At 23.1% G+C, this 22,654-nt stretch overlaps 1 protein-coding gene across 4 annotated transcripts in view; it reads left to right on the forward strand.

Annotated features, from left to right (window-relative positions):
* LOC117180088 (putative glutamate synthase [NADPH]) overlaps positions 1-22,654 on the forward strand; it is a 276,810-nt gene that overhangs the window by 182,313 nt on the left and 71,843 nt on the right. For all 4 annotated transcript variants that reach the window (XM_033372403.1, XM_033372402.1, XM_033372406.1 and 1 more), the window contains 5 exons: positions 1,260-1,543; positions 6,039-6,204; positions 11,659-11,859; positions 11,964-12,688; positions 22,335-22,473. In XM_033372403.1, the coding sequence (XP_033228294.1) occupies positions 1,260-1,543; positions 6,039-6,204; positions 11,659-11,859; positions 11,964-12,688; positions 22,335-22,473 (1,515 nt within the window). The remainder of the gene's footprint in view (positions 1-1,259; positions 1,544-6,038; positions 6,205-11,658; positions 11,860-11,963; positions 12,689-22,334; positions 22,474-22,654) is intronic.

The following is a 22,654-nucleotide window of genomic DNA, read 5'->3' on the forward strand; positions in this document are numbered from 1 at the left end:
GACATTTTGAATAATCGGATTTGAAAATTAAACTCTTTTATAGAAAATAGAAGATTCATCATTTCAGTTGAAAGTACGTTTTTTATTTTTGGTTTAAAAATTCAACAATTTGGTATAAAATTCAACTATTCGGTACAAAATTAAACTGTTTGGTAGAAAATCCGTTTTTTATGGCGAATTAAATCTCCTTAATAAAAGTTTAGAAACGAAAAAAATATAAACTACAAATTTTTTTTTTATTAATAAAATTTGGATTAAAATCACATCCATTATTTAAAGTATTTATTTGAAAATTGATGTAATTCGTTTAAAAATTCTTTTTGGTAGAAAATTAATCTTAAAACTTAAGGTTAATAATTTTAATTTTATTTAATCTTAAATAATTTTAATCTTAAATAATCATCTTAAAAATTAATCTTAAAATTAAAAATGTTATTTGATTAATAAAATTTCTACTAATATCACATCCATTTTCCAAAGTATTTTATATAAAAATGTATGTATTTTGTTGAGAATTCATCTTTTTTTCCTAGAAAATTAATCGTTTTTGTTAAAAGCTCTTTTTTTTAAATTCAACTACTCGATGATTTTTTTTTATTATTATTGACTGACGAACTTTTCTTGGTTAAAAATTCGTTCTTTTGATTCGAAAAATGTTGTCTTTGGTGTAATTTTTCTCTGCCCAAATATTAGATAAATAGTGTCATCGTCTAAAAAAAGTGTTAAATAGTGTCAATAGTGTGGTGAGTCCGAGACCCGATATTCAAGAATTTTATAAATATTTTACAATTTTCATTGTTTAAAATTTAGATAACAAATTTTATTTAGGGATTATAAAATCGTTATTTTTGTAAACAATAGGTTTTTATAAATATTTTTAAAAAAATTGAAACTACCAATGAGATTTGCAGAAAATCTTTTACGGGATAAAATAAGCGATACAGCATTGGAATTCAATAAGAATTGTAACTTTTACCTACAGAGAAAAAAGGAAAACATTTAACTCTAAATTGTTATTGTTAAATAAAGAAAATCCGCAATATTTTTTCAAAAGTTCAACTCGAGTTCTTTTCCAAAATTAGTTATAATTAACATTAGCATATTTTTCTCCATTTTATCCGAGACCTGATATTCTGGAATTTTATTACCATTCTTTATTTTTTTTTTTAATTCAATGATTATAACTAGGGTCCGATTAATGAAGGTCATGAATCTAAATTTAGTTTCGGTACTTAAAATGTCTGGAATTATTTGTTTAGGAATATGTCGAATCGAAAAATGGATCTGCTTATGAAAATTATCGGAAGAGTACGATGGAAGCAGTACAAGCTTGTACTCTTCGAGGTCAATTGCAGTTGGTGACAACGAATGAACCAGTTCCGATTGAGGAAGTGGAATCAGCCACGGAAATTGTGAGGCGTTTTGCGACAGGTGCAATGAGTTTCGGCAGTATTTCATTGGAGGCTCATCAAACCTTGGCGATCGCTATGAACCGAATCGGCGGAAAATCGAATACAGGCGAAGGTGGTGAAGATGCAGACAGGTAAAATTTTTTAAAATAATTTTATATTAAGAATGACCGAATTCAATGAGTTGTCCAGGGTCTGGAGCAAAAAAAAGGATCTGAAAGATTTTTAAACAATTTTTTCTGATTAATTTAATTTAATTTTTTTTTATTTGTAGAAGTTTCAGTAGTTTTGAAAAGAATCGAAAATAAGTGAAATTGTCGCAGGATTTCTGATCAAATTTTTAATGATTTCTTTATTTTGAAGAAGGAATTCTAAATGAAAATTAAGTCAAAGTTACAAAAAATTCTATTATGCTTAAAAAATATTTTCAATTATTCAAACAATTTCAAGTTATTTTTAAACTTGTGAAAAAGTCCATTTTTTTAGTGTAGATTGTTGAAGATTTTTGAAACAGGAAGCTGAATTAAAATTACGAAAGGTTTCAAGGGAATAAAAATTTTTTCTTTAGATTCTCAGAAAAATGTTAAATGATTTTTTATTCTGAAAAATTAACTTTAGCGTAATGTTCTAAAAGAATTGAAGGTATTTCCAAAAAAAAATTCAGATATATTAAAAAGATTTTAAAAAATGTTTAATTTGATAATTATAAAAATTTGGAGAAAAATGTAGATTTTTTACAATTTTGTAAAAAAGAAGCTTTTTATAAATTTGGAAAGGCTTTTAGAAAATCAAACAATATTCTCTAGATTAGTAGTAAAATTTAAAGTTATTTTCTGGAAGATTCCAGTACATTTTTTTTTATTTTTCCGAATTTAAAAAAAAAATGGTAGTTTAAAAAATTTTCAAGTTTAAAAAAATGAACTAAAATTACACAAGATAGTAAAAAAAATTAAATTAATGTTAATGAATTCATTAAAAAAAATTTCTTTTCGTCACAAATATTTTCATGAAATTTACCCTAAGATTTAAGAGGGAAAGGGAATTTTCATTATACTTGTTTTTAAATTAAACATGAACTACAGTTATTTCAAGCTAAAAAATAAACGTTGTTAAAAATGATTTATAAAATCGAGGAAAATATTTTATTGTTAATTATAACTGGTTTTGGAAAAGAACTCGAGGTGAACTTTTAAAATAAATATTTTACAATTTTTATTGTTTAAAATTTAGATAAAAAATTTTATTTAGGGATTATAAAATCGTTATTTTTGTAAACAATAGGTTTTTATAAATATTTAAAAAAAATTGAAACTACCAATGAGATTTGCAGAAAATCTTTTACGGGATAAAATAAGCGATACAACATTAGAATTAAATAAGAATTGCAACTTTTTCCTACAGAGAAAAAAGGAAAACATTAAACTCTAAATTGTTATTGTTAATTAAAGAAAATCCGCAATATTTTTTTCAAAAGTTCAACTCGAGTTCTTTTCCAAAATTAGTTATAATAAACATTAACCAATTTTTCTCCATTTTATTAATAATTTTTTACAAGGTACATTTTTTTAACTTGAAATAACATATGATAATAATAATAAATAATAATAATAATAAATTGTGTTCATTAAAACACATAATTTGTTTATAAAAATATTTAAAAATCCGAAATGAATTTAAATTAATAAATAACATAAATAGTATGTCATATATACTATATAATATAATAAAGAATATTATAAAATTTAGACTATTTTCTTGTTGAATATTTAAAAATTATACAAATAATAAGTTTAATTTGATTGAGCATCAATAATGATTTATTGTGGTTAGTAGAAATGCATTGGGGTTTATGTCTAAAAGCAGTGAATTTTACGATTTTCGTTAATTATTTTTTATTTAAAAGGCAATAAAAAATGTTAGAGATTATTAACTTTTACCCAGAACTATCATAAAATTATTTTTATTTGAAAAAATTTTTTTTTAACACTTTCGTCTTGCAATATTTGAATTCTAGGCCAACTGTATAGCTGGCGCCGCCACACGGCGACCGTCAACTCTCATGACAAATATTTTCCACAGATTTCAGAAAATTTTCACAAATTTTTCAAAAAATCTCATGAAAATTTCATAGGGATTTCAAAAGATTTCAAGAATTAAAAAAATTTCAACAGATATCAAACATTTCAAAACATTTCAAAGATTTTAAACTGTAGCAATTTTTTTAGAAGATTTAAAAAAATTTTACAAATATTTAAAAATTTTCAGAAGATTTCGAGGCTTTTAAAGATTTTAAAGCGGGTATAGTAAACCGGATGTCGAAAATATCAGAAAATTTCAAGGATTTAAAAAGATTAAAAATTTTTTTAGAAGATTTCAATAAATTTCATACAGATTTCAAATGAATACAACAGATTTCAGAAGAATTTCAAAATATATCCAGAATTTTTAAATTTACACCTTTTAAACTTTTTTTTTTATTTTTACATCTTTTCAAGCTTTACACCGGATTTTAAAGATTTTAAACGATTTTAATTTTTTAAAGAAAATTTCACAAAGATTTTTAAACTTTCAGAAGATTTAAAGGATTTTGAATATTTTAAGAAGGGTATAGTAAACCAGATGTCGAATATTTAAGAAATTTTCTAATATTTGAAACGATTTCTAAAAAGTTTTTGAAAGGTGTTAGAAATATTTCAAATATTTCATAAAAAATTCATAATTATGTCAAAACAATACAAGAACTTCAAAGATTTCATAAAGTACACCAGATTTCAGGTATTTCATCATATTTCTAATATTTTAAATAATTAAATTTTTTTAGAGATTTTCAACAGTTTTAACACAATTTCAAACGAATACAATAGATTTCATAAATATTTCAGGAATATTTCAAAGAACCCGTAAGGATTTAAAAAGATTTCAAAAATTTCAAAAAGTTCAAAAGTGCGCCCAGTTTCAAATCATTTAAAAGATATTAAACGGGTTGACACTTTTTATGAAATTTCAAAATATTTCAAATATTCAAGTGATTTTAAATAAATACAAACGTTTTTGGAAATATTTCACAAGTATTTCAAAGATTTTATAAGAATTTCAAAAGATTTCGAGAATTAACAAAATGTCAACAGATTTCAAAGATTTCAAAGATTTCAAAAAGTTTCAAAGGTTTTAAACAATTTTAAAAGATGTTAATCAATTTGAACAGATTTTTTAAGATTTCAATGATCTCAAACAAAGAAACAATATTTTAAAAATATTTTAATGATTTAAATTGAAAACAGAAGATTTTACAAAGATTTCAGAAAGATTACATACAAATTTCATAAAAATTTCGAAATAATGATTTTTAACGATTTCAATTTTTTTAGAAGATTCCAAAAAAATTTACAAATATTTTAAAACTTTTAGAAGATTTCGAGGCTTTACCATTTTTTAAAAAGGGTACGGTAAACCGGATGTCGAAGATTTCAGAACATTTCAAGGATTTGTGACGATTTCAAAATTTGTTAGAAGATTTCAAAACATTTCTCAAAGATTTCAAATATTTTAGTGATCTCAAATGAATACAACAGATTTCAGAAAGATTTCACAAATATTTCAAAGTATTTTATGAAAATTTCATAAGGATTTCAAAATATTTCATGAAAATTTCATAAGGATTTCAAAATATTTCAAAAATTTCAAGATTTCAAGAAGGTTACATCACACCAGATTTCAAAGATTTTAAATCATTTTAAATTTCACAAAGATTTAAAAACTTTCAGAAGATTTCAAGAATTTTAAATATTTTAAGTAATATTTTAAGTAAACCAGATGTCTAATATTTCAGAACATTTCAAAGATTTGAAACGATTTTAAAATTAAAAAAAAAAGTTTTGAGAATATTTTAGAAATATTTCAAATATTTCATAAAAATTCATAATTATGTTAAATGAATACGAGAACTTCAAAGAATTCACAAACCAGATTTCAGATATTTCAAAACATTTCAAAATATCTCAGGAATATTTCAGAGAATCCGTAAGGATTTAAAAAGATTTCTAGAATTTCCAAGTTTCAAATGATTTCCAAGATATTAAACGGGTTGACATTTTTTAGGAAATGTCAAAAGATTTGTCAAAGATTTCAAATAAATACAAAAGATTTAAGAAATATTTCAGAAGTATTTCAAAGAATTTATGAGGATTTCAAAAAATTTCAAGATTTCTTAAATACTTCAAAATATTTCAATAAAATAAAAACGATTTCGAAAGATTTCACAAAGACAACTTTTGTTCCCCAAAAATTAAAAATTATTTTGTTTATGATTCGGCTTTCTTTGGAAATTGTTGGTCAATAAAAAATTGAATGTCTCATCTTTTACATGAATAAAAGGCGGTTATTTGATTATTTAATTTTAAAAAAAGAAGACCTGGAAAACATTTATTTCTTGATCTGGAAAGCCTGAAAAAGACCTTGAATTTAGTTTCCAGGAATCGCTGGACACCCTGTTAAACTAGGGTCCATTCAATGAAAAATTTGATTCCAAATTCTCTGTGAGATACATTCAAAAAAATTTGTTTTTTTTTTTTTGTTAAATGGATAATTTAAATTTGATTGTTAAATTAAAATATTGAAAATCTGTTTTAGATATCTGAACCAGGATCCAGAATTTAATAGAAGATCGGCTATCAAACAAGTCGCGAGTGGAAGATTTGGAGTGACTTCGAGTTATTTGGCGAATGCTGATGATCTCCAGATTAAAATGGCACAGGGCGCCAAGCCTGGAGAAGGAGGAGAACTTCCCGGATATAAGGTAAAGAAATATAATATATTTTGGAATTATAGATCATAAATCATAAAAATTTTACAAAAGTATCAACGATTTGAAAAAAAATTCAAATATTTCAGAATTATATCGAAAATTTCACAGAAATTTCAAAACCTTCAGAGATTTTAAAAGATTTAAATTTTTTAAAGACTTAAAAATATTTCATGAAAATTTCAGAATAATTTCGAAAGGATTTCACTAAGATTTTACAAAAAATTCAAAGATTTTTCTAGAAATTTAGACTTCAAAGATTCAAAAAGATATCACAAAAATGTTAAAAAGAATTATTTTAGTAATTTTTTGTTGTATTAAAAAAACGTTAAAAACTGTCGAAAATTACAAAAATAATTCTACCTAAAACGACAAGGATTTCACAAATATTTCAAAGATTTCAGAATATTTTAGCAAGAATTAAAAAATTTCAGAAATATTTCGAAAAGTCGCAAAGATTTAACAAAAATATCAGAAAATTTCACAGAGATTTCAAAGATTTCAAAGACTTAAACAAGATTTCAAAAAAGTGTAAAAGATTTCTAAAAAATTTCAAAGATTTCAAAACCTTTTAGAAGATTTCACAAAGATTTTATACTGATTTCAAAGACTTATATTTTTACAAAAATATCAAAATTGTCGAAGATTTCATAAAAATTTCATAAAAAGGTCAAAATTTCAGAAAATAAATATTTCAGAATGATTTAAAAGATTTCACCTAAGTTTCGAAGATTTCTTGCTGATTTCAAAGATTTTACTAAAATATAAATTATTTCATAAATGTTACAAAAGAATTTCAAACAGTTGATGAGATTTTACGAAAATGTCAAATATTTAGAATATTTTAAAATATTTTAGAATATTTCATAAAGATTTCAAAAGAATTTCAAACAGTTGAAAAGATTTTACGAAAAATTTAAATATTTGATATATTTCAAAAAGATTTTACAAAAATAGCAAATATTTCACCAAAATTTTCAAAATTTCAAAATGTTTTAGAAGATTCCAAAAATTTTGCAACGATTTTAAATAATTCACAACCATTTCAAAGATTTCACTAATATTTCCAAGATTTTATGAAGATTTCAAAGAGTTCACAAAGATTAAAAAAAATTCACAAAGGTGTAAAAGATTTCTCAAAAAATTCAAAGATTTTAAAACTGTCGAAGATTTCACAAAAATTTCACAAAAAGGTAAATATTTCAAAATATTTCAGAATGATTTAAAAGATTTCACCTAAGTTGCGAAGATTTCTTGCTGATTTCAAAGATTTTGCTGAAATATAAATGATTTCATAAAGGTTTCAAAAAGATTTCACAAAGATATCAATAATTTTGTAAAGATTTTACAAAAGTGGCAAATATTTAACGAAAATTTCTAAGATTTCCAAATATTTGAGAAGATTTCATAAAGATTTTTTACTGATTTCAAAGATTTCGGAACGATTCCAAAGATTTTACGAAGATTTCAAAGAGCTCACAGAGATTTAATAAAATTTCACAAAGTTGTCAAAGATTTCACAACAATTTTAAAGATTTCAAAACATTTCAGAAGATTTCCGACTGGTTTAAAAGATTTCACCAAAATTTCGAAGATTTTATACTGATTTTTAAAAATATTTTGCTCAAATATAAATGATTCCATGAAGATTTCATATATATTTCAAAAGAATTTCAAGTAGCTGAAAATAATTTACGAAAATTAAAAATATTTGATATATTTCAAAAAGGTGTCAAAGATTTCACAAAGATTTCATACTGATTAGAAAGATTATGCCAAAATTTCGAAGACTTCAAACTCTTAACAAAGATTTCACAACAATTTCGAAGTTTTCACAAAGATTTCATGCTGATTTAAAAGATTTCGTAAAAACTTCAAAAACTACTCAAAGATCGTACAAATATTAAAAAAATTTCATAAATATTACCCCAATATTTCGAAAATATCACACTGATTTCAATGATTTTGCTTAAATATAAGTGATTTCCTAAAGATTTCAAAGATTTCACAAAGGTGTCAAAGATTTCTAAAAGATTTCAAAATATTTTAGAAGATTTCACAAAAATTTCATGAAAATATCAAAATATTTCTCATATTTCATGGATTTCATAAATATTTCCAAAATTTCACAAAGATTCTGAAGAATTCACAACGATTTCAAAGATTTCACAAATATTTCCACAATTTCAAAGAATTTACAAAGATTTCAAAAATTTTACAAAGATTTCACAAAAATATTGTGCTGATTTCAAAGATTTCACAAAAATTTCAAACATTTCAATGATTTCACGAAAATATAAAAATATTTTACATATTTCAAAGATTTCATAAATATTTCCAAAAATTCACAAAGATTTTAAAGAATTCACAAATATTTCCAAGATTTCAAATAGTTCACAAAGATTTCAGAACTTTAACAAGGGTGTCCAAGATTTCAAAATATTTTAGAAGATTTCATACTAATTTGAAAGATTTCACAAAAATTTCAAACATTTCAATGATTTCACGAAAATATAAAAATATTTTACATATTTCAAAGATTTCATAAATATTTCCAAAAATTCACAAAGATTTTAAAGAATTCACAAATATTTCCAAGATTTCAAAGAGTTCACAAAGATTTTGAAAACTTTAACAAGGGTTTCTAAGATTTTAAAATATTTTAGAAAATTTCATAAAGATTTCATACTGATTTGAAAGATTTCACAAAAATTTCAAAAACATTTCAATGATTTAACGAAAATATCAAACTATTTCACATATCTCATGGATTTCATCAATATTTTCAAAATTCCACAAAGATTTTAAATAATTCACGACGATTTAGAAGATTTCACAAATATTGCCAAGATTTCAAAGAATTTACAAAGATTTCAAAAATTTTACAAAGATTTCAAAAAATTTCGAAGATTTCACAAAAATGTTATGCTGATTTCAAAGATTTCACAAAAATTTCAAATATTTCAATGATTTTACGAAAATATCAAAAGATTTTACATATTTCAAAGATTTCATAAATATTTCCAAAAATTCACAAAGATTTGAAAGAATTCACAAATATTTCCAAGATTTCAAAACTTTAATAAGGGAGTCCAAGATTTCAAAATATTTGAGAAGATTTCATAAAGATTTCATACTGGAAAGATTTCACAAAAATTTCAAACATTTCAATGATTTCACAAAAATATCAAAATATTTCACATATCTCATGGATTTCATCAATATTTCCAAAATTTCACAAAGATTTTAAAGAATTTACGACGATTTACAAGATTTCACAAATATTTACAGTATTTCAAAGAATTCACCAAGATTTCAACAATTTTACAAAGATTTCACAAAAATGTCATGCTGTTATATCAATGATTTTATAAGATTTTACTAAAGTTTGAAGGATTTCACAAAACTTTTAAAGATTTCATAAAGATTTCAAAAGAATTTCAAACAATTGAAAAGATTTTATAACAAATTCAAATATTTGAAATATTTCAAAAAGTTTTCGAAAATTTCACAAAGATATCAATGATTTTATAAAGATTTGACAAAAGTGGTAAAGATTTCACAAAAATTTCCAAAATTTCAAAAGATTTTAGATAATTTCAAAAAGATTTTATACTGGTTTCAAAGACTTTGCAAAGATTTTAAATTGTTCACAACGATTTCAAAGATTTCACTAATATTTCCAACATTTAACGAAGATTTCAAAGAGTTCACAAAGATTTTTAAAATTGCACAAAGATTTCATACTGATTTTAAAGACTTGAAACATTTTACAAAGATTTTACCATGATATCATAAAAATGTGAAAATTTCAAAATATTTCAGACTGATTTAAAAGATTTCACCAAAGATGTTAAAAATTTTGCAAAGGTGTCAAAGATTTCTCAAAGATTTAAAATATTTGAGAAGATTTCATACTGCTTTTAAAGATTTCACAAACATTTTAATGATTTCACAAAAATATCAAAAGATATCACAAATTTCAAAGATTTCATAAATATTTCCAAAAATTCACAAATATTTTCAAGATTTCAAAGAGTGCACAAAGATTTCAAAACTTTCACAAGGGTGTAAAAGATTTTACAAAAATTTAAAAATATTGTAGAAGATTTTATAAAGATTTCATACTGATTTTAAAGATTTCACAAAAATGTCAAAATATTTCATGGATTTCATAAATATTTCGAAAATTTGACTAAGATTTTAAAGAATTCAAAATAACTTCAAAGATTTCACAAATATTTCCATGATTTCGAAAGAATTTACAAAGATTTCACAAAAATTTCGAAGATTGCTCAAAAATTTCAAACATTTAAATGATTTCATAAAAATATCAAAATATTTCACATATTTCATGGATTTCATAAATATTTCCAAAATTTCACAAATATTTTCACGATTTCATACAATTCACAAATATTTTCACGATTTCAATGAATTCAAAAAAATTTTACAAAGATTTCACAATAATTTTATCCTGATATAGCAAGGGTTTTATAAAGATTTCACGAAAGTTTCAAGTATTTCACCAAAAATGTAAAGATTTCATAAAGATTTTCAAAAAACTTCAAACATTTGAGAAAATTTCATAAAGAATTCAAATATAGGAAATATTTCAAAAAGATTTCAAAAATTTCACAAAGATATAAATGATTTTATGAAGATTTTACAAAAGTGGCAATGATTTCACAAAAATTTTGAAATATTTTAGAAGATTTCATAAAGATTTTATACTGATTTCAAAGATTTTGCAACTATTTTAAAGAGTTCACAACAATTTCAAAGATTTCACTAATATTTCCAAGATTTTTCGAAACTTTCATAGAGTTAAAATATAAATGATTTCATAAAGATTTCAAAAGAATTTCAAACAGCTGAAAAGATTTTACAAAAATTTAAAATTCTAAAAAAATTTCAAAAAGATTTCAAAGTTTCGAAAAGATATCAATGATTTTATAAAGATTTGACAAAAGAGCAAGGATCAGGTATCAATTATTTCACGAAAATATCAAAATATTTGACATATTTTCAAGATTTCGAAGAGTTCACAAAGGTGTCAAAGAATTCACAAAGATTTCATACTGATTTCAAAAACTTGAAACTTTTTACAAAGATTTCACAAAAATTTCGAAGGTTTTAACAAAGATTTCAAAGATTTGGCATAAAATTCTAACTATTCAAAGATTGTACAAATATTAAAAAGATTTCATAAAGATTTCACCAAAATTTAAAAAAATTTCATACTAATTTCAAAGATTTCGCAAAAATTTCAAATTATTGAAAGATTTTACAAATATTTCGAGGATTTTACCAAAATTGCACAGATTTACAAAATTTGACAAGGTGTCAAAGATTTCAAGATATTTGAGAAGATTTCCGAATCATTTGATCAACCCTCTGATATTAGATAATCAATTAATCGTTTTTTTTTCTTTTTTTTTTGTTTAGGTGACTGCGGAAATTGCAGCAACAAGACACTCGGTCCCAGGAGTGGGTCTCATATCACCTCCTCCTCATCACGACATTTACTCAATCGAAGATCTCGCTGAATTGATTTACGACTTGAAATGCGCTAATCCGAATGCTAGAATTTCCGTGAAATTGGTCTCGGAAGTTGGGGTTGGTGTTGTTGCAGCAGGAGTCGCCAAGGTACATTCTATCTTCAAAAATTTACCAAACGTCCTCTAAAATTCTCTAGAATTGAATCCAAATCTTCATATACCCGGAATATTTAATTTTTAAATCGTCTACAGGGAAAGGCAGAGCATGTTGTGATTTCTGGACACGACGGTGGAACCGGTGCCAGTAGCTGGACTGGAATAAAAGCCGCAGGACTCCCCTGGGAATTGGGAATTGCCGAAACTCATCAAGTTCTTGTTTTGAATAACCTTCGATCGCGAATGGTGGTCCAAGCCGACGGACAAATGCGAACCGGATTCGACATAATTGTCGGCGCTTTGCTCGGTGCCGACGAATTTGGTTTGAGCACTGCTCCTCTGATTGCCATGGGATGCACCATGATGCGAAAGTGTCATCTGAACACTTGTCCCGTGGGAATTGCCACCCAGGATCCCGTCCTCCGGGAAAAATTCGCCGGAAAGCCGGAACACGTGATCAACTTTTTCTTTATGCTCGCCGAAGAAGTCCGCTCGCATATGGCCAGTTTGGGAATTCGTAAATTCCAGGATCTGATTGGACGCACGGATCTTCTGAAGGTTCGCGACAATATCAGTATGGAGAAGGCGAAGACGTTGAATTTGGAAAATATTTTGAAAAAGGCGCTGGATATGCGACCGGGTGTCAATATCAAGGGTGGATCGATTCGACAGGATTTCCAACTCGAACTGAGACCTGACAATTTGCTCATTGAAAAGGCTCAGGCGGTCATTAATGGGGAAGAAAAGAGTGTTGAGATCGAAATGACGATTAATAATGAAAGCAGGGCTTTTGCGTCCACTCTCAGTTACCACATTTCCAAGTTAGTATTTTCAAGTTTTATTTCAAGGAGTCAGAAAAAGGTCTAATGTTCTCAATCTTGAGCTTTCAATTTTGAAGCAGAGTGTCAACTTACATGGAAACACCTGGAAATGTCAGGGATCTTTTTTTTGTTTTTTTTGTTTTTGTTTAATTTGTTTAATTCGTAATATGATATTAAATATTATAATAGGGAATATTAAATAGGGAATTTTACAAATCTGGAGAATCAAAATCTGTCCGCGTTCGATTTCAACTGTTTTTAAATAGTTGAATTTTTATGTTTTTCAATTGTGTTATTATTTAGCTTACAATGCGTAATTCAAAAATTTTTATTTTTGAGCTTACATATTTAATTTAAAGCATTTTAAAATAATTTTTAAATAAAACATTTTTGTTTAATGAATAAATCAGTTTTTTTTTAAATTTATCTGTACTTTAAGTAATAAAAAGTGAACAAAAAGGATTTGACAAAGCGATTTTAAATCAGTTCAAAATTGAAGAATTTTCTGATTTTTACGTTAAAACTTAAACGGTTTCAATTTGAAAATCTTAGTCATTAAACAAATGTGAACGTGTGACTGAAAGTTTATAAACTGTTTTCAACTTAAAAATAACTTCATAATAATATATTCTTAATTAAAGGATTTTATTAAATTTAAAATATTGTTTTAGTCTGAAATATTCAATTTTTAACCCATTCAATTTGAAATTTTTAATTAAAAAAATTTAATTATTGAATATTTAGCAATATTTACATTTTTATTTAAGACAACTTGATTTGTAAGTGAAATTTTTAAATTTTGATGCATAATTTACAAATAAACATTTGTAGAAAAAATTTGAGTAATTTTAAGAGATATTTAGGTGTTTTAAAAAGATTAAAAATTATAATGCAAATTTTAGAAAGTTTTCTGTTTGGTTGAAAATTAATTCCTGCAACTGAAAATTTTTATTTTAAATTTTGATTGAAAAGTCTTTTTTAATTGAAAATTAAACTATTTCATTGAAAATCCACATATTTGGTTAAAAATTGATTTTTTGGTAGACAAATTATTATCTTTTTTTTTGCAAGTTAATCTTCTTGTTTAAAAATTACTCTTTTTGTTTAAAAATTCAAGTATTCTGATTACATATTTATCATTTTAGTGGGAAATTCATCTTTTAGGTTAAAAATAAAATTATTTGGTTAAAAGTTAAACTCTTTTGTTAAAAATTCAGAGTTTTATGAGGATACATTATTTTAATTGAAAATTCATCTATTCCAGTAGAATATTGAATTATTTTGCTGAAAATCTGTTTTTTTGTTTGTTTTTTTTTCGTTATGAACTAGATTTTTAACATAAAATTCGAACCATTCTATTTTTGGTTGAAAATGTATTTTTTTTTTTAAATAAAAATGGAATTATTTGGTTGAAAAATTATATTTTTTATTCACAAATTAAACTCGTTGTTTGAAAATTTATGTACTTTATGGAAATTTCGCCTTTTTGTGGAAAATTCATCTTTTTTCTTAAAATCTTCTAGAATCTTTTTTGAAAATTTTTTATAAATCTTTGAAAAAGTTTTTAAAGGAAAATTAAAAAAATGTTTTTATTCAACTGAAGCCTTTCACAATTCTTGAAAAGAATCTATTTTTTGATAAAAATCTGCGAAAATCTAAATTTTGTTTTATATCAGACTATCATTTCAAGTTTGAATCTTTTGAAAACTTCTACATATCTCTTAAAATTACTCAAATTTCGCCTACAAATAATAAATGTTCAAGTTGAAAGTTTTATTAAAAAAAAAAAAGATTAATTATTGAATATTTAGCAATATTTTAATTTTTATTTCAGACAAGTAAATTGAAACCAAATATTTAAAAGTAAAGAATTTTTAACTGAATTGTTTTACATAGAAAACCTGGAAGCGTTAAAATTTCGAAGAGCCTTTAAACTTTGAACGTTACAATTTTAATTGTTGTATTTAAAAAATGCTTTATTTGTCAGTGAAAATTTTAAATTTTGACGTATAATTTACAATTGAACAGTTGTAGAAAAAATTTGAGTAATTTTAAGAGATATTTAGGAGTTTTAAAAAGATTAAAAATATTCTAGAAGATTTTAGAAAGTTTTCTTAAAATATTCGAGAATATTTTTTGAAAATTTTGTTTAAATCTTTGAAAAAAATTTTAAATCTGCTCTAAAAATAATTTTTCAAATTAAAAAATTATTTCTACTTTAAGTGCTTTCATTTGCAGCTCAATTTTTATTACCTCAAGTGGAAGATTTTTTAGCTTCATTGTTTCATTTTTTAATTTCATTGACCGTGAAAAATGTGGCCCCTGATTATTTAAGAAGATATTGCCAAAATACTACAAATTTCATTGTTTTTTGTTGTTGTTTTTTTTTTTAATTTAAGTAAAATCTAAATTTTTTATTTTTTATTGAAAATTTGTCTCTTAGGGTAAAAAATTAATCTTAATTTTTTAAAATGAAAAATTATTTCTAATTTTCCTAGGAATCTTAACAAAATATTTTTATTCTTATGAAGATTTTCAAAATTCTTGAAAAGAATCTAATTTTTTTGTTTAAAATATGCGAAAATCTACATTTTGTTTTATATTAGGCTATCATTTCAAGTTTTACATTAAGTTTGAATCTTTTCAAAACTTCTACATGTCTCTTAAAATTACTCAAATTTTGCCTACAAATAATAAATGTTCAATTGTTATTTATACATCCAAATTGTAAAAAAATTTTCTAAAATTTGCAGGATTTTATGAAAATTGTAGAAAAAATTCTATTAATTTTGACAGATATTTAGAAGTTCTGAAAGAATTTTCAAAATAATAAAAAATTTAAAACTAATTTAAAACAACTTCTAGATTTCTCAAGATTTTGAAATAAAATTTCAAATTTCAAAATAAAATTTTGAAGTAAATTATTGAGCATTTGAATACAACATGTTTTAATTAAAAACTTTTAAATTTGAATTTTAAAAGTTCAAAATTTAACAGTTCCACTTTGAGTGCTTTCATTTGCATTTAACTATTCTGTTGAAAGTTATTTTTTTTCTAGTTGAAAATTTAACTTTTTTTTTGTAGAAATTCATTTATTTGGTTGAAAATTGATATTTTGTGGTCGAGAATATTTCGAAAAGATTTCCAAGATTTTACAAATATATCAATGATTTTATAAAGATTACACTAAAGTTTCAAGGATTTCAGAAAAAAATTATAAAGACTTCATCAAGGTCTCAACGGAACTTCAAACAGTTGAAAAGATTTTTAAAAAATTCAAATATTTGAAATATTTCAAAAAGATTTCAAAAATTTCACAAAGATATAACTGATTTTATAAATATTTTACAAAAGTGGCAATTATTTCACAAAAATTTCAAAACATTTCAGAATATTTCACAAAGATTTCATTTTAATTTCAAAAGAATTCAAACAGTTGAAAACATTTTACGAAAATATTAAATATTTGAAATATTTCACAAATATTTCAAAGATTACAGAAAGATATCAAAGATTTGATAAAGATTTCACTAAAGTTTCAAAGATTTCATAAAAATTATGAAGATTTCATAAAAATTTCAAAAGAATTTCAAACAGTTGAAAAGATTTTACAAAAATTGAAAATTGGTCTTTTCGATTTGAAAATTGAACTGTTTTGGTAGAAATTCATTAATTTGGTTGAAAATGGATTTTTTTTTGGTCGAGAATTTATCCGTTTTAAAGAAAGTTCATCTTTGTTATTCGAAAATACAATAATTTTCTTCGAAATGCAACTATTTTTGTATGATATTTATCTATTTGGTTGAAAATGAACGTATGTTTTAGTAGAAACTTAATATTTTTTAGTTAAAAATGCAACGGTTTGGTTGAAAATTAATCTTTTCTGGTTGAGGATTCAACTCGTTTTTTTTTTAAATTTACCTTTTTTGGTTAAGAATTCATAATTTTAGTTGAAAATTTCTTTCTTTCAATGAAAGTTGAACTATTTCGATGGAAATTCGTATCTTTTTGTATGAAAATGAATTTTTTAAACTAAAAATTTAATTATTCTATTTTTTTATTGAAAATTCATATTTATATCAAAGACACCAGAGATTTCAAAGATTTCACAAAAATTTCACAAAGGTGTCAAAGATTTCAAAAGAATTTCAGAGAGTTGAAAAAATTTTATGAAAATTTCAAATATTTCAAATATCTTAATGATTTCACAAAGATATCAATGACTTTATAAAGATTTTACAAAAATGTCAAAGATTCCACAAAATGTCAAAGATTCAAAATATTTTAGAAGAAATTGAACTATTTGGTTGAAACCTAATTTTTTTGTTAAGAACTTGAATTTTTTTCTTGAAAATTCAACTGTTTTGTGAAAATTTGATTTTTTTAGCTTGGATTGAACTGTTTTTTTTTTAACTCACCTTTTGGTTGAAGATTTATAATTTTAGTTGAAAATTAATTTCTTTCATTGAATGTTGATATATTTTGATGGAAATTCTTATCTTTTTGTATGAAAACTAATTTTTTTAACTAAAAATTTAATTATTCTAATGTCAGGGATTTTTTTTTATCTTATGGAATTTTGTCAGAATATGCCTCAATTTTCAAAAAATTGTAATATAAAATTAAATAATTTGATAATTAAATCTAATTTTGAGTAATTGAAATGAATAATAAATACAATTTAATAATTAAATCATTCTTCTTTCGTAAGAGTAGCCTTATATTACTGAATTTAAATATTTTGTTGAAATATGATCTTTTTGAGTTGACAATTGAACTATTTTGGAATAAATTCATTTATTTTGTATAAAATTGAAAATTCGTCTTTTTTTATTCGAAAATACAATAATTTGGTTGGAAATCTAACTATTTCTGTGTGATGTTCAACATATTTGGTTGAAAATGAACTTTTTTGTTGAAAACTTTAATTTTTTGGTTGAAAATTCAACAATTTGATTTACATTTTTTCTCTTTCTTGCATAAAAAATCTTTTTTGGTAGAAAATTAAACTTTTTTGTTGAAAGTTCGTAGGAAATTTGAAAAGACTTGATTAAAAATTAATCTGTTCTGTTTAAGGATTCTGCTAATTTTTTGAAAACTCACATTTTGGTAAAAGATTTATTATTTAGTTGAAGAATCTTTTCTTTCATTGAAAGTTGACCTATTTCGATGGAAATTCGTTACTTTTTGTATAGAAATTAATTTTTTTAACTAAAAATTCAATTATTCTAATGTCGGGAATTTTTTGTTTTAGTTTTAGGGAATTTTTTTTGAGAATGTCTTCTTTTTTTTTTAATTCGTAATATAAAATTAAATAAGAGTTTCTTCTTTCGTAAGAGTAGCCTCATATTACTGAATTTAACTATTATGTTAAAATTTTGTCTTTTTAGAGTTCAAAATTTAACTATTCTGGTAAAAGTTCATTTATTTGGTTGAAAATGTAATTTTTTGTTTGAAGTTGATATTTTCTTGTCGATAATTTAACATATTTAAAGAAAATTCGTCTTCTTTATTCGAAAATACAATAATTTGGTTGAAAAATCCAATTATTTTTGTATGATAATGAACTATTTGGTTGAAAATGAATTTTTTTGTTCATAAACTTAAATTTTATTGTTGAAAATTCAACTGTTTTGTGAAAATTTTATTTTTTATCTTGAATTTTTTAACAATTTGGCTTACATTTGTTCTCATTCTTGGTAGAAAATTCACCTTTTATGTTAAAAATTTGTATTTAATTTGAAAATTCATCTGTTTTAGTACAACATTCATATTTTTTTAGTTAAAAACGCAATGGTTTGGTAAAAAATTAATCTGTCTCTCGAGAGATCCCTGATGTAAATTTATTTTCACATTAAAATAAAATAAAGTACTATAATACTAAAATAATTACAAGATTTTACAAAAGTGTCAAATATTTCATATTTTCTGGTCGAAAATTTAGCCGATTTAAAGAAAATTCGTCTTTTTTTATTTAAAAACGCAATAATTTGGTTTGAAATCGAAATATTTCATAAAGATTTCAAAAGGGGAAATCTTTTTTAAATTCTTTTAAATATTATAAAAGCTTTGAAATATTTTGATATATTTTGAAATCTGTAGAATTATTTTGTAACCTTTTGAAGTATCGTGTATACTCAAACCCCAAGTGGTCAACACCTCGAAAACTGTTAATAAAGCAAAACAAAAATTTAAATTCAAATTTCTCATGGAAAATTTAAGGAGATTGAATATATTTCAAAAAATTTCAAACATTTTAAACAATTTCAAAAGATTTCACAAAGATTTTAAAGATCTTACATGATTTTCAACATTTCACAAAAATTTTTAAACTTTCAGAAGTTTTTGAAGATTTTATTTAACCAGATTTCTATGATTTCGGGAAATTTCAAAGATTTTCAACTATTTAATAATTTTTTAGAAGATTTCAAAAGATTTTACAAAGATTTCAAATAGTTTTGTTTATTTCAAATTAGTGCAAAATATTTCACAATTATTTGAAAGATTTCATACATTTTTCATAAAGATTTCAAAACATTTTAAAGACTTTAAACGATCGCAAATTTGTTTGGAAGATTTAAAAAAATTTCACAAAGATTTTAAAATATTTTAAAGACTTTAAACGATCGCAAATTTGTTTGGAAGATTTTTAAAAAATTTACAAAGATTTCAAAACATTTTAAAGATTTTAAACGATTTCAAATTTGTTTAAGAAGATTTTAAAAAATTTCACAAAGATTTGAAAAGATTTCAAAACATTTTAAAGATTTTAAACGATTTCAAATTTGCTTAGAAGATTTAAAAAATTTCAAAACATTTTAAAGATTTGAAACGATTTCAAATTTGTTTAGAAGATCTTAAAAGATTTCGCAAAGATTTAAAAACATTTTAAACGATTTCAAAAATTGTTTAGAAGATTTTAAAAGATTTCGAAAAGATTTAAAAAGATTTCACAAAGATTTAAAAACATTTTTAAGATTTTAAACGACTTCAAATTTCTTTAGAAGATTTAAAAATATTTCACAAAGATTTCAAATATTTTAATTATTTTAAATGAATACAAAAGATTTCACGAATATGTTTCAGATTTAATAGGAATTTCATAAAGATTCCAAAAAGGGTACAGTACATCAGATTTCAAAGATTTCAAAACATTTTAAAGATTTTAAACGGTTTCAAATATGTTAAGAAGATTTTCAAAGATTTCACAAAGATTTCAAAACATTTTAAAGATTTGAAACGATTTCAAATTTGTTTAGAAGATCTTAAAAGATTTCGCAAAGATTTAAAAACATTAAAAAAAATTTTTAACGATTTCAAAAATTGTTTAGAAGATTTTAAAAGAGGTCACAAAGATTTCAAAAGATTTCACAAACATTTAAAAAGATTTCACAAAGATTTTAAAAAATTCAGAACATTTTAAAGATTTTAAACGATTTCAAATTTGTTTAGAAAATCTTAAAAGATTTCGCAAAAATTTTAAAACATTTAAAAAATTTTAAACGATTTAAAAGGATTTCATAAACATTTTAAAAGATTTCACAAAGATTTTAAAAGATTTCAAAACATTTTAAAAAATTTTAACGATTTCAAGAATTGTTTAGAAGATTTTAAATGAGGTCACAAAGATTTCACAAAGATTTCAAAACATTTTAAAGATTTTAAACGATTTCAAATTTGTTTAGAAGATCTTAAAAAATTTCGCAAAAATTTAAAAACATTTAAAAAATTTTAAACGATTTTAAAAGATTTCACAAAGATTTTAAAAAATTCAGAACATTTAAAAGATTTTAAACGATTTCAAATTTGTTTAGAAGATTTTAAAATATTTCACAAAGATTTCAAATATTGTAATTATTTTAAATGAATGCAAAAGATTTCACGAATATATTTAAGATTTAATAGAAATTTCATAAAGATTCCAAAAAGGGTACAGTACATCAGATTTCACAGAGATTTAAAAACATTTTTAAGATTTTAAACGGTTTCAAATATGTTAAGAAGATTTTCATAGATTTCACAAAGTTTTCAAAACATTTTTAAGATTTTAAACGATTTCAAATTTGTTTAGAAGATCTTAAAAGATTTCGCAAAGGTTTAAAAACATTTTAAAAAATTTAAACGATTTCAAAAATTGTTTAGAAGATTTTAAAAGAGTTCACAAAGATTTAAAAAGATTTCACAAAGATTTCAAAACATTTTAAAGATTTGAAACGATTTCAAATTTTTCAGAAGATCTTAAAAGATTTCGCAAAAATTTTAAAAACATTAAAAAAATTTTAAACGATTTTAAAGGATTTCACAAACATTTTAAAAGATTCCACAAAGATTTTAAAAGATTTCAAATCATTTTAAAGATTTTAAACGATTTCAAATTTCTTTAGAAGATCTTAAAAGATTTCGCAAAATTTTAAAAACATTTTAAACATTTTAAGCGATTTCAAAACTTGTTTAGAAGATTCAAAAAGATTTTACAGAGATTTAAAAACATTTTAAAGATTTTAAACGACTTAAAATTTGTTCAGATGATTTTAAAAGATTGCAAGACATTTTAAAGATTTCACACGATTTCAAATTTGTTTAGAAGATTTTAGAAGATCTCACAAAAAATTAAAAACATTTGAAACATATTAAACGATTTCAAATTTGTTTAGAACATTTAAAAATATTTCACAAAGATTTTAAAAGATTTCACAAAGATTTCAAATATTTTAATTATTTTAAATGAATACAAAAGATTTCACGAATATATTTAAGATCAAATAAAAATTTCATAAAGATTCCAAAAAGGGTACAGTACACCGGATTTCAAAAAGTTATAAACATTTTATCGATTTTAAACGGTTTCAAATATGTTTAAAAGTATTGAAAATATTTCAAAACATTTCACAAAAATTTTAAAAATTTTAAAAGATTTTATAAATGGTAAGTGAACCAGAATTTTAATATTTCAGAGAATTTCAAAGATGTAAAAAAGGGTACAATAAACATTTCAAAGATTCAAAACTAGTTCACATTCTTTTAGAAAATTTCAAAATATTTTCACAAAGGTTTCAAATATTTCAGTGATTTCAAATAAATACAAAAGATTTAGGAAATATTTCACAAGTATTTAAAAGAATTTATAATGATTTCAAAATATTTTAAGAATTAAAAAAATTTCAAAAGATATCAAGAATTTAAAAAATTTCAAAAGATGTCAAAGATTTTAGAACATTTCAAACTTGTTAAACAATTCCAAACGGTTTCAATAAATTTCAAAAGTTTTTACAAACAAAGATTAAAGAGAGGTTTTACAAAGATTTCAAAGATTTCAAAAATTTCAAAAAATTCATAAATTTCATAAAAATTTAAAAATATTTCAAAAGATTTCAACAAATTCACAAAGATTTCAAAAGTTTCAAAGATTTCAAAGACTTTCACAACGACGGCTTATGTTCGAAAAAAATTAAGGATTTATTTGTTTATGATTCTGTTTTCTTTAGACATTTCTGGCATTTTAAAAATTGAAATGTTCAATTTTTTGCATATATAAAAAAGTTCATTTAATTATTTAATTAAAAAAAAATAATACCTGGAAAAACTTGATTCCTTGACATGAAAAGCTCAAGAAAGTCCTTGAATTTTATTTTCTCTTACTTTCCAGGAAATTTGGAGAAGATGGACTTCCCGCGAACAGTATTAACATCAAAATGAAAGGCTCTGCTGGACAGAGCTTCTGTGCTTTTATGACGAAAGGGATTCACGTGACTCTCGAAGGAGATGCAAACGATTACGTAGGAAAAGTGAGTTTCTAAAAAGTGACTTCTTTTTTTTCTTTACATACATTTTTACCCTTTTTCTCGTTTTAAGGGCTTGTGGCACAGCTAAATACCTATATTACCGACCTCACTTTTTCGGTTCACTGAATGTTTTTTTGAACCCAAGAACTTTTTTTGTAAATAAGATATCGAGCTGAAACTTTGG

Source organism: Belonocnema kinseyi, chromosome 9 (genome assembly GCF_010883055.1).
Source record: "Belonocnema kinseyi isolate 2016_QV_RU_SX_M_011 chromosome 9, B_treatae_v1, whole genome shotgun sequence".
Lineage (NCBI taxonomy): Eukaryota > Metazoa > Arthropoda > Insecta > Hymenoptera > Cynipidae > Belonocnema > Belonocnema kinseyi.